The sequence below is a fragment of the Drosophila sulfurigaster genome, chromosome 3 (assembly GCF_023558435.1).
Source record: "Drosophila sulfurigaster albostrigata strain 15112-1811.04 chromosome 3, ASM2355843v2, whole genome shotgun sequence".
Classification (NCBI taxonomy): domain Eukaryota; kingdom Metazoa; phylum Arthropoda; class Insecta; order Diptera; family Drosophilidae; genus Drosophila; species Drosophila sulfurigaster.
The window spans coordinates 41,941,496-41,956,582 of NC_084883.1; the positions used below are offsets into that span (position 1 = coordinate 41,941,496).

The following is a 15,087-nucleotide window of genomic DNA, read 5'->3' on the forward strand; positions in this document are numbered from 1 at the left end:
TTTTTCACAGATTTTCCATTTCAGCTGTTCTTTTTCATTTATTATAATTCATTTAATTTAGATAAGAACTGCAAAAATTGTTGAGTTTATTTTTGATTTATCTTGAAATTGAATTTGTTCTTATCGCCGCACATTTTGATTGATTAAATTCGTTCCAGTGTTGACTATGTCTACAGTAATGATCATTATGTGCACTCACTTCCTCACACCCAATTCCAATTTCAAATTGACTTTTAATTAAATACTTTTTGTTTTTGCCCCTTCTTCCGCAATCAATCTAAGTGCACAGAAACAAAAGCCGTTAATCAAACAGCAATCAAAACGAACTTGAAATGCTCTACGATTAGCCAGATTTTTCAACTGATAATTGTTAAGAGTGTTGAACAAGATTTTGGATTCGGAACTGATTAAAATTGAGTGACTCGAATGATTTCTAATAAAATTTATTGTGTAGGTCAAGTTTAATCGTCATTTCATTATCTTTGGTCAAAAGTTGATCCTCAAATATTTCTTTTATAACAGCTTAAATTTTAAAAATTAAAAATAATTAAATAAATCTTATTATTTTATTTCAGTTTATTAAAAGAAATAATAATGTCATATAAGATGGAAGGTTTTTCATATCTATATACTTACTTATTTATTCTTAAATGAAAACTATATACTTATACGCATAGATACAACACATATGTATATACATAGAAGGCGTTTTTGCCCATACAAAACTATTTCTTTAATAACTTAAACAATTTTTATCTGGTCGCAACCAAATTTTCAGGAATCACAAACAACATTGTTATTATTGTATATACTAAAATTCGCACGTCTAGCTTTAATAGTACTCTTGTTATTATTGATTTGCAAGAGCGGGAGTGAGCGTGGCAAAAATTTGAAACAAACTTGATCTGCGTGCAAATATAACAAATACTGTCGAAAAAAAATTATAGCTCTATCTCTTATAGTCTCTGAGATCTAGGTGTTTATACGGACAGACGGACATGGCTTGGCTGTTGACGCTGATCAAGAATATATATACTTTATAGGGTCGGAGATGCCTCCTTCTACCTGTTACATACATTTCCTGCCGGCACAAAGTTATAATACCCTTCTACCCTATGGGTAGCGGGTATAATGACTAACTAGTACGCAAGCGCACAGCTTGACTTCTAAACACTTTTTAGACAGCTACACTGAAAGAAAGAAAAAGTTGCTTAGATGAAGAACATTCACTTTCAAAATGTGTTCTTTAAAATAAGATACCATTACTAAGACTAAGAACACGAAGTTTAAAAGGTCCAGATTCTCAATAAATATGATCTAAAATACTAGATCTAGAATTCAATAATTCCAATCAATTTATTAAATAATAATTAAAATAGTAAACGGCATAATAATGTAATATTGTGTACATATTAATACAGTTTTTTGGTCTCAAAAGTCTGAAATATTTTTCTTTTATAATACCCGCTACCTTCGGGGTAGAAAGTTATTATAACTTTACGCCTCCATGATATGTATAGTAGGCTTGCCTGACAATCTGGTATATTTTGTACTCTATGGTAAATTTTGAATGTAGTACTGTATCAATATATTTTTGGTATATTCTTGTATTTTTGCGGTATATTAATTTAGTATATTTTAAGAATAATACCGCACTGTTTTGCTTTTATTTTTTGTTTTTGTTAGTCAGACTTGGTCGGCTTAATAAGGCAAATAACCTTACGAATCTTTTTCGAGATCCCGAGAGAGAGAGAGATGTGAGGAGTGAGGAGATGTGTGGTTGGGTCCTCAATGCAATTTGCGAAGGCAGATAAGCAGCCAGTCGTCCAACGCCGACTCCAAGTGGGCAACAGCAAGGGGTGTCTAATTTGCAGCGCATGTTGCGACAGCAGCCACAACAACAGCAACGCACAAGTGAAATAATCATGGTAGCCACAGTAAATACCTACTAAATAACTGACTGACTGACTGACTAACTAACTAACTGGCTGTCTAACTAATGTTGTGTGGCGACGTCAAACACGACTCAAAACTTACCGCACAAGGTGGTGCGACACAAGCGTGGCGACTTGAATAGATCCAACACCGAATAGCTGGCATTCTGTGCCTGTTCCTGATCTCGCATCCGTTTGCAGCTGTCGCCAAAGTGCTGATACGTCTGCAGCGGTACTTGGCGTCCATTGCGTTTCTCCAACTTTTTCGGTATGCCAATGGCTTTATCCACCTTGCCCTGGGAGACCAGCCAACGTGCCGACTCGGGCACAACAAACGGCGTCAAGACGGCCAACAAAAGCGGCGCCGAGGTAACAATCGTGAGCAGTTTCCAATCGGCCAAGTAGTAGGCAATCCATGGACACAATGGGATCAGACTAGGATTTTATAAGTTATCGTGATCTGTTAATATTAATTATTATTTTTGTCAATAATTTCCCCAATTGTTCTTCAACATTTTGAATCAAAGGGTGCCACAAAAAACACTACCACTCGAATTTATATTTGAGTTGAAACGCCGCCATTGCTCTATTGATACATAAAGTGTCTTCAATTTATGATTATATTATTATATAATGCTGATAATAATATTTACTATATGTATGTATTAAATATATTTAACATACAATAAAAGAAAATGAAGGCAAACAATTTACTTTCTAATTCAAATTTTGATTAGGCAAGGATTGTTTATTAGTATTAAATATAGTTAGGATATTTGAAGTAAAACATCATGGCTGACTAATCATTCCTTATTCCTTGCATATTTAACATAAGACTTAAAAACTCCCCCCACTTGGTTGTATTTCTTCTGATGGCAAGGCTAAGCGCGCCTTGGTTTTTCTGGGCGCCAACGAGATCAAGAACGCCAAGGAGTCGGGTCAGGTGCGTCTAATGGTGCCCAGCAGCAACTTTCACATTTATCCCACATGGAATTCCAAGCGACTGAAGGATGACATTGCACTCATACGTCTGCCACACGCGGTCAGCTTCAATGGTGACTGTTAAGGTGTCTCACAATTTGTCTAATGAAATTTCCCCGTTGCGGTCGCAATGCACGCTCCACATGCAATGGGGATTTGGGTGGTCCGCTCGTCCTGAAGCGTAAGCACTCAAGAAACGTGTGTTGGTGGGCATCACGTCGTTTGGCAGCATCTATGGCTGCGATCGTGGCTATCGGGCTGCATTCACCAAGGTTGCATCGTATCTGGATGAGACGGGCGTGCATTCGCATCAGGACACCACGGAGGCCAGAAATCAGAATTTCACGATAGTGACGATGATCTACCCGATGAACTGGACGTGCATCGTCCGTTGCCGCAATCGGATGAGAGCAACGAGGATGATGTATCGTTCCCCATCGCAAGCTCACGACGTCCCCATACAAAATTCAAATCAAAATCGAAAACCAAATCGGAATCCGATTATTATTTCTTGTAGCTTTAATAAACATTTATTTTATAAGTTAAAAGCAAATTATCATTTTGGCATCTAGAATCCACTGTTGGTCACGCCGCTGATCTCTTCGATCCACTCCAAGTAGGAGGTGACACGGGTGAAGACACCGGGCCAGCCAACCTCACAGCCGAGAGGACTGCCAAAGGATGTGGCACCAATCAGCTCACCAGTCTCAGCCGACACCAAGGGACCGCCAGAGTCGCCGTTGCAGGCGGAGGTGCCTCCGGTGGTCTTGATGCAGATGTTAGTCTCGTAAACGGCACCGAAAAACCAGGGTTTGCAGCCGGAGTTGTTCATGATGGGCACACTGATGTATTGCAGGATATTGGTGGCACTGGTGGCAGCTGCAAATGGGAAGTTGTAGCAAATCAAAGTGAAAAACTTTTATGTGGCTAGCAATCTACTAACAGTCACTGATCCTGCCCCAACCGGAGGCAATAGCCTGTTGGCCGGCATAGGTGTTGTAGGTGTTGGATTTGGCGGGTAGCTTGATGGGCTGAATGTGCTCATTGAACTCAATGGGCACGGGCAGCTTGATCAGCGAGATATCGTTGCGGGTCAGCGAAGAATCCCAAGCGTCGTGAACAAACACATTCTTTGTCTCCACAAAGATTATCTGTTGTCCGTGCTCGCTGCCATCGGTACGATCCCAGGCACCCAAGTAGACATCCACACCTGTGGTCAGACTGTCCGTGCAATGGGCAGCGGTGAGCACATAACGATCACTGATCAAGGAGCCACCGCACCAAGCAGCACCGCCATCAACGTAGAGCAACAGACCCGCCTGGTAGGGGAACTGATTGCGTCCGGCGGTCTCGCCGCGGGTGATGCGTCCCGACGGGGCACCAGCACGATGGGAGATGGGCACATCGACCTCAATGTCCATCGACTTGACCGACTTCCAGTCGACGGAGGCTTGGGCGCCAATAACGGCGGCCAGCAGGAGCACGGTTGCACAGCCAAATTTCATGTTGACTTTCAACTGATTCAACTTGACCAACTTGGACACACTTTTATAGGCAAGTTACCTACAAAATCGAGGGTGTCATATATCTATTGCTAAAGCAATTTGCCGCTTATCACGGTTATCATGGCTAGAAAACACATTTGATTAACAATTTAGTAATTCTCCTGCCATAGCTCAGACTATTAAGTAGTATAATCTTTGATCAATGATAGTGACAAGTTCAATTTAGATCTAGGCGCGGGCTGGGCATTTCCATCATCATTCAGGGATAATCCCTATCATAAAGCGAACCCAGCTATGCTGAAATGGTAAATTCCCAGTGTAAATAGATTAAATCAGTATTGTTTAGATGAAAGCTCTAATTAGTTTAGCGACATCTTTAAACATTTTAACAGTAACAACAACAAAAGTAAAGAAAACAAGTAAGAAAGTTACAGTCGAGTGTGATCGACTGTGAGATACCCGCTACCCATTTTTAACAAAAGCTAAATATTGCGGTATTATTTTCAAAATATACCGAATATTCTAAAAAATACTAAAAAAATATACCCATTTTAGTACACCATTAAAAATATACCATAGACGGCACAATATACCAGATTGTCAGCCAAAGCACCTAAGACCCCTAGTAAGTAGGCGTTTTTCCCCATACAAAAGTATTTCTTTAATAACTTCCACAATTTTTATCTGATCAGGGATCATAACTACTATAGTAATTATTGTATATACCAAAATTCGCAACTCTAGATTTAAAATTACGCTTGTTATTATTTTAACACTGATCAAGAATATATATACTTTATAGGGTCGGAGATGCCTCCGTTTGTTTTTTTTCTCAGATTTTCCATTTCAGCTGTTATTTTTCATTCATTATATTTCATTTAATTAAAGCTAAACATCGACATATTCTTCGAGATTAATGCGATCAAAGGTTAGATAAGAACTGCAAATATTGTTGAGTTTATTTCTGATTTGTCTTGATATAGAATTTGCACTTATCGCCGCACATTTCGATTGATTAAATTCGTTCCAGTGTTGACTATGTCTACAGTAATGATCATTATGTGCACTCACTTCCTCACACCCAATTCCAATTTCATATTGACTTTTAATTAAATACTTTTTGTTTTTGCCCCTCCTCCCGCAAACAGCAGAAACAAAAGCCGTTAATCAAACAGCAATCAAAACGAACTTGAAATGCTCTACGATTAGCCAGATTGTTCAACTGATAATTGTTAAGAGTGTTGAACAAGATTTTGGATTCGGAACTGATTAAAATTGAGTGACTCGAATGATTTCTAATAAAATTTATTGTGTAGGTCAAGTTTAATCGTCATTTCATTATCTTTGGTCAAAAGTTGATCCTCAAATATTTCTTTTATAACAGCTTAAATTTTAAAAATTAAAAATAATTAAATAAATCTTATTATTTTATTTCAGTTTATTAAATGAAATAATAATGTCATATAATATGGAAGGTTTTTCATATATATTTACTTATTTATTTATTCTTAAATAAAAACTATGTATATATACAAAATTAAAAGGAACTATTATTAAATAAAAAGAAAGAAAGTTCAATGAGATTTCATGATAAAATTTTTTTCTGTAATAGTAAATATTGAGAAACTAAAAATTGAAATAAGACAAGTAAGAAAGCTACAGTCGAGTGTGCTCGACTGTGAAATACCCGCTACCCATTTTGAATAAAAGCAAAATATTACGGTAATAATCTCAAAATATTAAAAATAAATATGCATGTATTCTCGATCGGGATTTGAACTAGAGCACCACCGACCGGGTGGTTAAAAAAAAAAAAAAGTTTGTACCTCGAGCGGGTTTGAACCCGGGCAACACAACATGCTCGGCTTGCAATCTACCACCTGAGCTATCGCATTGCTTACATACAGATGCTAATATAGACGAGCATGTATATACGTATACGCATACATACAATACATACATAGCAGGCGGTTTTGCTCATACAAAATATTTCTTTAATAAAATCCACCATTTTTATTTATAATTGTTGTAAATACGATTAAAAAAAAAAACAAGTATGAAAGCTGCAGTCGAGTGTACTCGACTGTGAGATACCCGCTACCCATTTTGAATAAAAGAAATATATTTTGCGGTATTTTTCTCAAAAAATACCGAATATACTGCAAAAATACTAAAAATATACCAAATGGTATATTTGGTATATCGATATAGTACCGCATTGAAAATATACCTTAGACGGCACAAAATACCAGATTGTCAGCCAAAGCAACTAAGATCCCTAGTAAGTAGGCGTTTTTGCCCATACAAAAGTATTTCTTTAATAACTTCGACAATTTTTATCTGGTCGCAACCAAATTTTCAGGAATCACAAACAATATTGTTATTATTGTATATACTAAAATTCGCACGTCTAGCTTTAATAGTACTATTGTTATTATTGATTTGCAAGAGCGGGAGTTGGCGTGGCAAAAATTTGAAACAAACTTGATCTGCGTGCAAGCATAACAAATGCTGTCGAAAAAAATTATAGCTATATCTCTTATAGTCTCTGAGATCCAGTGTTTCATACGGACAGACGGACAGACACACAGACGGACATGGCTATATCGTCTCGGCTGTTGACGCTGATCAAGAATATATATACTTTATAGGGTCGGAGATGCCTCCTTCTACCTGTTACATACATATATTTCCTGCCGGCACAAAGTTATAATACCCTTCTACCCTATGGGTAGCGGGTATAAAAAAACAGAACTAAAATAAAATGAATTTTACGCAAGCGCACAGCTTGACTTCTAAACACTTTTTAGACAGCTACACTGAAAGAAAGAAAGAGTTGCTTAGCTGAAGAACATTCACTTTCAAAATGTGTTCTCTAAAATAAGATACCATTACTAAGACTAAGAACATGAAGTTTAAAAGGTCCAGATTCTCAATAAATATGATCTAAAATACTAGATCTAGAATTCAATAATTCTAATCAATTTATTAAATAATAAATAAAATAGTAAACGGCATAATAATGTTATTATGTTATGTTATTATAACTTTGTGCCTCCATGATATGTATAGTATGTATATAACAGGCAGAATTTTAGTTGGCTTGCCTGACAATCTGGTACATTTTGCACTCTATGGTAAATTTCGAATGTAGTACTGTATCAATATATTCTTGGTATATTCTTGCATTTTTGGTATATTCTTGTATTTTTGCGGTATATTAATTTAGTAAATTTTCAGAATAATACTGTTTTATTCAAAATGGATTTCGGGTATCTCACAGTCAAGTACACTCTACTGTGGCTTTCTGACTTGTTTAATAATAAGAACTTGGTTTTATATCAAGATTTATTTTCTTCGAAATTGTTTAAGGCCCCCTTATTAGAAGGAAATGTGCAGTCCTAAAATGAAAGTCTTGATTTTATAACATGTTTTTTTCCAGTGTAAAAACTAACTTTATGCCAGACACACTGACGTCGTCGTCGCTTGCCGCATGCCACATGCTGACTGCTTCACTGCCGACTGCTTCTCATCTTCTCATCCCAAGTCATTGGCATTTCTAATGCAAAACGTGTGGTGACATTGCCAGCGACACCATTGAGCGAGAGTTTTGTCACATGACGCTGACTGATACTTTGCACACGATGATTATGGTTCCTGCAAGTGTCCCACACAGTCTAATGTTTTTGTGAAAATTATTAATACACAAAATACGGCCGCTGACAGTAATTGAAGTGTTACATACTCATAATATGATTACGAACTGAACTACGCCAGCGCAAAACTCATTTCGAATGCGTCGAATATGTCGAAAGTGTCGACGGACAAGGCAGATTACAAAACATATATACAGCATCAGCCATTATTATGCCAGCAACATGATAATTATTATTATTATTATTATTATTGTTATTTGGTGTGAACCCAAAGCGGATGCTATTCAATTAGCTGCCAAAGCTGTTGATGGACTTGTGATGCCAGTTTAAAGTTGACATCAAATAGGGGGACAGATACAATTGATCTACAGAATGGCACTCAATCGATTCAATTTGTTACATCTTTAGGTAATAAAATTGTGTGCATAATTCAAATAGATAAAAGTGCAAGCAAATGTGTATTTTTAAACCCGTTACCCATAAAATAATTGTTGTTACACGAAGATCAGATTGGCTTAGATGGCAAAAATAATATATTGATATACCAAATATATATTTCCGTATTCTTAGAATAATATTTAATTGGTATATTTTAAAGATAATACGAACTCCTTTATTTTAATTTTTTTGGGGATGGAGCTGTTCAAAAATTAATTTATTTCAATTGAATCATAAGTTATGACACTTCTTTAATATAGAATAGTACATTTTAAGAATAATTTAGTTTTCCAACGTGCAAATGACTTAAAAACTTTAATAAAAATTGAAAATATTTACCATATGAAAATATCCACTTAAATTAGTTTAATTAGAATAAAATATTTATACATCAAAAAATACCATATAAGAAATACTAAAATTATGTGTTAGTGACTAGATCCGTCATTTAAAAGCATTAAGTAAAATCATTATTCACATAAAATACACTACAGAAAAAAATCAAACTGTTGGCTGAAATATTTTAAAAGGTTTATTTAGTTTAAAAGTATTAGGTAAAATAGTTTACCTGGTAAAATATACTATTAAACATATCAAAATCTTCTTAACTATTTAGTTTAAAAGTATTTATTGAATTTGCTTCTAAGATGAAATTCACAACAAAATTTTTTAATTTTTGTTAAACTATTTAAAGAATATTAGTTAGTTTAGAAGCACTAAATAAAACAGATTATAAACTAGCTAGCAACTCATATAGAGATAAAAAAAAATTGAGTAATCCATATAAAATATACTATGCTTCAATACATAGCAACTTTTTTCATATTCGTTCACACACAATTCAATTTGTATCATTTTGTATTTAAATTCAATAAAATCAAAGTCATCTAAAACTGCAAAAAATGCAATTTGCAAAAGTTATTTTCACTTCCCTTTAGCATTTCAATCATTTCGAGTTGCACTTGAACTGTTTCTGACACAATAAACGAAAATGTTAAGGAAAGACATTTCAACTGATGCTGCTGCTGGTTAAATTCTCGTTTTACCTGTCACACTTTCACCTCACAAACGGTTAACACACACAGAGAAGGAAACAAACAAGTTGCAGTAGCCATCTCCTTTCTGATGGCAATCCAATTCAATTCCAGAACGGAGGAGAAGCTCATATCAATAATTCGGAACTGCGGTGCACATAAAAGTCAAGAACTTAATTTCCAGCTGCTGTCGTTTTAAGAACAATATCAGTTTTATGACTTTTACGTTGAGCAATCAAAGAGGGACAACGAGAGAGGAGGGAAAGAGAGAGGAAGTAAGAGAGTGAAAGCACGAGAGTGATGAAGAAGTTGACTACCAGGAAAAACTTTCGATATCCGTGGTCATATCCGGCTTACACACACACACTTACACATGCACAGTTGTAGATTGGCACACACACATACACATTCACACACACACATATAAAGGTGCAGTTGCTCTGTTGACTTTTGTGTAAAACTCGCAGCTTAAAACAAACAAAATGCGAATGAAAATGTATTTTATGCATGTTGATGCCGATGTTGCCTGTTGGCTGCTGCTGCTCTTAAGTACATGACATTGTTTTTGCAGTGCCAACATAGACACAGTTACACCTGCACACACACATCCGTACACACACACACTCATCAGCTGCAACTGGCAACAAAAATGGAACTTGAAGCTGTCTGTGGCTGCGCTTATCGGGACAAACTATAAGATCTTTTTGTGGTTGATTTTAGTTTGTATGCGTGTCTGTCTTTGTTTTTGTTTAGTCGCCGTCGTGTTTGTTGTTGTCTTTGTGTGTGTTTGTGTGTATTTGTTTGGCAAGCGGCTGCTGCGTTGCGTTGCGTTTACCTATGCACAAGTTGAGCAAATAAAGTCGTTAAGTGGAGTAGGAAACCGTTTGCTGTTGCTGTTGTTGCTTCAAGTTATCTTGATAACATCTCAACTGCAACAGTTGCTGTGGCAACAGTTTCTGTTAATGCTGCTGCCGCTGCTGTAGCGTTTTATTTATTTTGCTGTACAAATGACAAGGCTGCTTTATGCTGCCAATCCACTGACACGATAAACAAGCTAAAATCCTCTGAGAGAAAATTCTACAACTCCAACTCCCACTCCATTTGCTACTTTATCCTGGCAGCTCTTTTTCCTGTCGCTGTTTTGCACATTTATCCTGTTAGTGACACCTTCTTTGTCCCCATGTTTGCCGTCTGCATGTCACTCTTCATTCAATGCCTTCACCTCATCCCCCACTCTCCCCACAACACGTAATGTTGCCGCCGTTGTCGTCGTCATATGAAATTCAAAGCAACAACTGCATGTGTGTCTATGCCCCCCTTCTATCCGCTCCTCTTTGCAGTGTGAAAAACGTGGAAATTGATTTTCTATTTTCCCCTGCTTGCTGTGAATTCCCTTTTTTCACTCTGCCACACTGATTGTCAGTGGCAGCTACACGTGATTGAGTCTTATCTTTAGTTTTGTCACTTCGACTGCTGGCAGCTACTTTAAATGACATCGCAGGGCATTCCCTTCCACTTCCCACCTCCCACTTTTCTACATTGCTTTGCACGTGCTTCTGCAAATTTTTGATTTTCTAGGGGGCGTCTCCGTTCCCCTAACTGCAAAGTAAATGTCTTGTCAAAGGCTTAACCATCGCGTGTGTTGCATATGTGTATGCGAAGTATCAGCTCTTGTTTGGTGTTTTGGCTGCCCCTTCGTTAAGTGCAACACATGTTGGCACTTTGCAAGGGATTTCATCGCACATGTGCCGCAATTTTAGCAGCTTGTTTTAGGCGCATCTCACAGCACAGATCAATTGGCTTAAAAAGAGATTGGATTTATTTAAGGTAGTAGGACAAAACCAATTCGCTGATATGGAGAAAAGTATGTGAAAGGGTTCTTGAGTGTAGATTTTTGACTTCCTGATAAACTGATAATGTTCTTAAATCTAATTTTAGCAAAAAAGTTCAGTTATTTAAACTTTGACATCCTAACTGCAGTACCATCAAATGGCCCATTTATGTGCATTTAAAAAGGAATATTTGTACTGAAATGATTTATTATTTTTAGTGATCCCATCCGCCTTAAAACTTAATTTAATCTTCGGAGTATGACAAAAAAATAAGAAAAAGCTTAAATACTGAATTGAGACTTGTAACAATTTAAATAAATAATAATTTATATACTAAAAAGTCTATACACAGCTTCTTCATTCATTCATCATTTCATTTTACTTAAAGCTATTCCCAATTCAAAGATACAATCAACGGAATCATTTTACACACTGTTTTAGCCACATTTACAAGTTGATTAAAGTAATATTCAATAGAAATTTGATACACAATGTTCACTTTGATTTCATACAATGCACTAAATATTCTTTGAGCAAATCCATTGAGCTGACAGTTTACTTAACTTTAGCTCAAAGACTCAAAAGCCAAGAGGACAACAATATTCGAGGAATTTACCTTGTGCCCCACACTTTTACCAGTAAATGAATTTGTATGTCCTTGTCGTCCTGCTGGCAGCTTAGCCCAAAAAACGAAAAAAAAATCACTTTTAAACAATTTGAACAAAAATATTTGTCTACGCGTCAACAACGTCTAAATTCTGCTTGTTTCCCTGTAGCTGTTGTTGCGAGTGAAATCAAAAGGACCGCAAAGTTTATTTAAGGCGCTGAGATGAGGAAGCTTTACTCACTCCCCGACTCCCACGATAGGTTCACCCAGCAGGAAAAAAAAACCGAACTTTGCCCCTAACGCAATTTTTATGCATTCTCCACGTCGTCGTCATCGTCGTCGACGCTGTTGTTGTTGTTGGTGTTGGCATCGCCGACATGGAGGACAATTTCAACATGGGACACATTAGCGCCAGCGCGGGAGGACTAACGACCCGCGACCCTGGCCAGGACATTACGCTTTAAATTTATGTGATTAATAAATTTCCATAATTTTTGGGCAGCAAAGCAAACGCTGCGAATAATAAAAAATCAAAATGCCTGGCAGGCAAATAAAGCACAGCTTCGTCGTCCTCGACCGGAACTAGGCGCGCACGTTTGTCCAGGAAAGAGCATTACAGCCCCGCAAGGAATCTCGCACACAACATCGCAACATCGTTTTCCCTGTCAGCAGAATTTCCGCCACACTCGCAATCGCGGCAATCATTTCGAATGCGTGTTCAAAATACTACGGGGGGAAACTGAGATTGCCAAAAGATGAAAATTAAAGATTGCTGCCCGTCCCCCTAATGAATGGTCTCTCGTTTTTTGCCGCCCCACCGAGGGTTCGCATAGATTTCAAACTCAAGTAGGTGCTGTCATAGAATGATAGACTTAAAGAACGACGAATTTTTAATGCACTCTTTAAATGCAACAGCTTGAGCTAGAATGTACAAGAAATTGACAGGCAGATATATTTTGTTGAAAAGAATTTAAATGCTATGGCTTAAAACACTCTGAATTTAATACACTGAATCAATATTACTGAATTTTAAGTAAACTTAAGTGTAAAAATAAGAAGCTTCAATAATAAAGTTCTTATGGAATATTCGCTTTTTTAAATAGCCGACTGCGAATTTCAAATGACTTTAAGGATAATAATGTGAGGTTTTTAATATATATAACTAGCAACACTAATATATTAAAAGGTATTCGCCTTTTAAATAATCTGAAACTATCATAAAGCGAAAATTTCAAATTCGACTTTTTGATAAGATTGTCAACAACCATTTTTAAAATCATAACAAAATTGAAAATATTGTTTTTCCTTTCCTTTTTGAACAAAATTTTAAAGATATAAGTTAAAAATTCCGCGGACTCTTCAATTTCATATAAAAATTAAGATTTTAGTGCATTTAAGGACCCTCAATAATATTGAATATGGAGTATTTTGCTTTACAATTTATTCGCGTTATGGTTGAAATTTAATTATCATTCATATAAAAACTTTAAAATTTATTTTCGATTAGATATTAAAATAAAAATTTGTAATAAAAAAAAAAACAAACCAGCTTGTAAAATTTCCTTTCTCTTCCTCACAATCTCTGAACAGATGAGCTAAGCAATCCAGCACATCCCTTAACTAAAATAAATACCCATAAAAAGGGCATCCCAGCTGCGGTTTTTTGAAAGTTTTACACGCACAATTTTGCTGGCTATGTCATTTGCTAATTTTAGATATTTTTCTTGGGGTATTAAAATAAATTTGAGCGCTTAGACGCCAGCTTAGCTGTTGCAGCTCGCAGCTAGCTGGCGTAGAAAATTAATAAAAATTAGTTTGTAGACCATAAAAAATTAGGGCAGCTTAGGCCAGCGAGAGCAAAGGAATGCGAATGCGAATACGAAAGGGGGGGTGCAATAATGAGGAGACGGTTGTGCGGGGGTGTGTGTGTGAGTTTGTGTGTTGGTGTGTGTCAGCTGGCCAACTTGGGAGTACTCAGCCAAATTTATGACAGTTTGCGCACATCGCATAAATCCTGGCAATTGTGTACGATTTTTAATGCTAGTTAAATCGACTGAAAATGACAGTTTAATGATTGACATGCGCCACAGTTGCGCCGCTGCCGCCACTGTGGTTACCACTGAGCTCTCAGTTCAGAGTCGCATTCGAGTGTCACTGACAGAGAGAGAGAGAGCGAGGGAGAAAGGAGGGAAATGGGTTCTGGAAGGGTGAGCAAAGGGTATGGAAAGCAGCGGGCAGCGAGCAGCGAGCAGCGGGTTCATGAAGCGCGCAAACGTTTCAAATGAATGTCAACTGTCTGCTCGAATGACGAATACACTCGTTAAAGGGCATACGCCGGAATGAGTGCGGAATGAGTACGATTTTGTGGAGCGTAACGGCGGCAGGGACAATGTCGGGTAGTTGGTCGCCACGCCCACTTGTCAGTGGCATACAAAAGCAGTAGCAGCGGCAACGGCAGCAACATCAGCAGCTAACATCAACAGCAACATCAACATCAACATCAATGTCAATGTTTATGACAGGCGCAGAGGATTAGCGGGCTACCCATTTGGAACCGTTTTAAGCTGAAAGACAGAAAGAGAGAGAGTTGAGTGTAGAGCAGCATTCATATGCGTTACCATTATGCAAAATACGCACAAGGGGAATATGTAAGCTGATGTGTGCCTCCATCTACACATGCATATATCTCCCCTGCTACAGTGCAATGCGCTTATCAATCAGCGCCCATATTGAGAATGATGAAAAGTGCATAATGCAGCAGCCAGACTTGGCAGGGAGTCAGCTCTAACTACAACTGACCTCCCACTGCATGACGACCACACTTGAGTTCGCAGTCCCCAGTTCCATTGCTGCAATCATGACTGCTGATCTCATTGTGAGCAAGTAAGAAATCTCCAGTCGATAAAGCTCGACTATGAGATACCCGCCACCCATTTGAAAAAAAAAAACAAAACAATGCTGTATTATTTCTAAAAAATAACATACTAAAAAAATACAAAAATATCCAATATTATGACATGATATACCACCAAAAACCCGAACGCAATATTTGGTATATCCATATACTATTACAATCAAAATATACCACAGAGTTTAAAGT

The 15,087-nt window shown here is 37.1% G+C and overlaps 1 protein-coding gene and 1 pseudogene across 1 annotated transcript; one reads left to right on the plus strand and one right to left on the minus strand.

Annotated features, from left to right (window-relative positions):
* Positions 1-2,784: 2,784 nt before the first annotated feature.
* Positions 2,785-3,438, plus strand: LOC133840076 (chymotrypsin BI-like; annotated as a pseudogene).
* On the minus strand, positions 3,412-4,449 carry LOC133842956 (brachyurin-like). The gene is made up of 2 exons (XM_062276270.1): positions 3,859-4,449; positions 3,412-3,794 (listed from the first exon to the last, which is right to left on the minus strand). The coding sequence occupies exons 1-2, from the start codon at positions 4,418-4,420 to the stop codon at positions 3,484-3,486; spliced, it is 873 nt and encodes a 290-aa protein (XP_062132254.1). The 5' UTR covers positions 4,421-4,449; the 3' UTR covers positions 3,412-3,483.
* Positions 4,450-15,087: the final 10,638 nt, after the last annotated feature.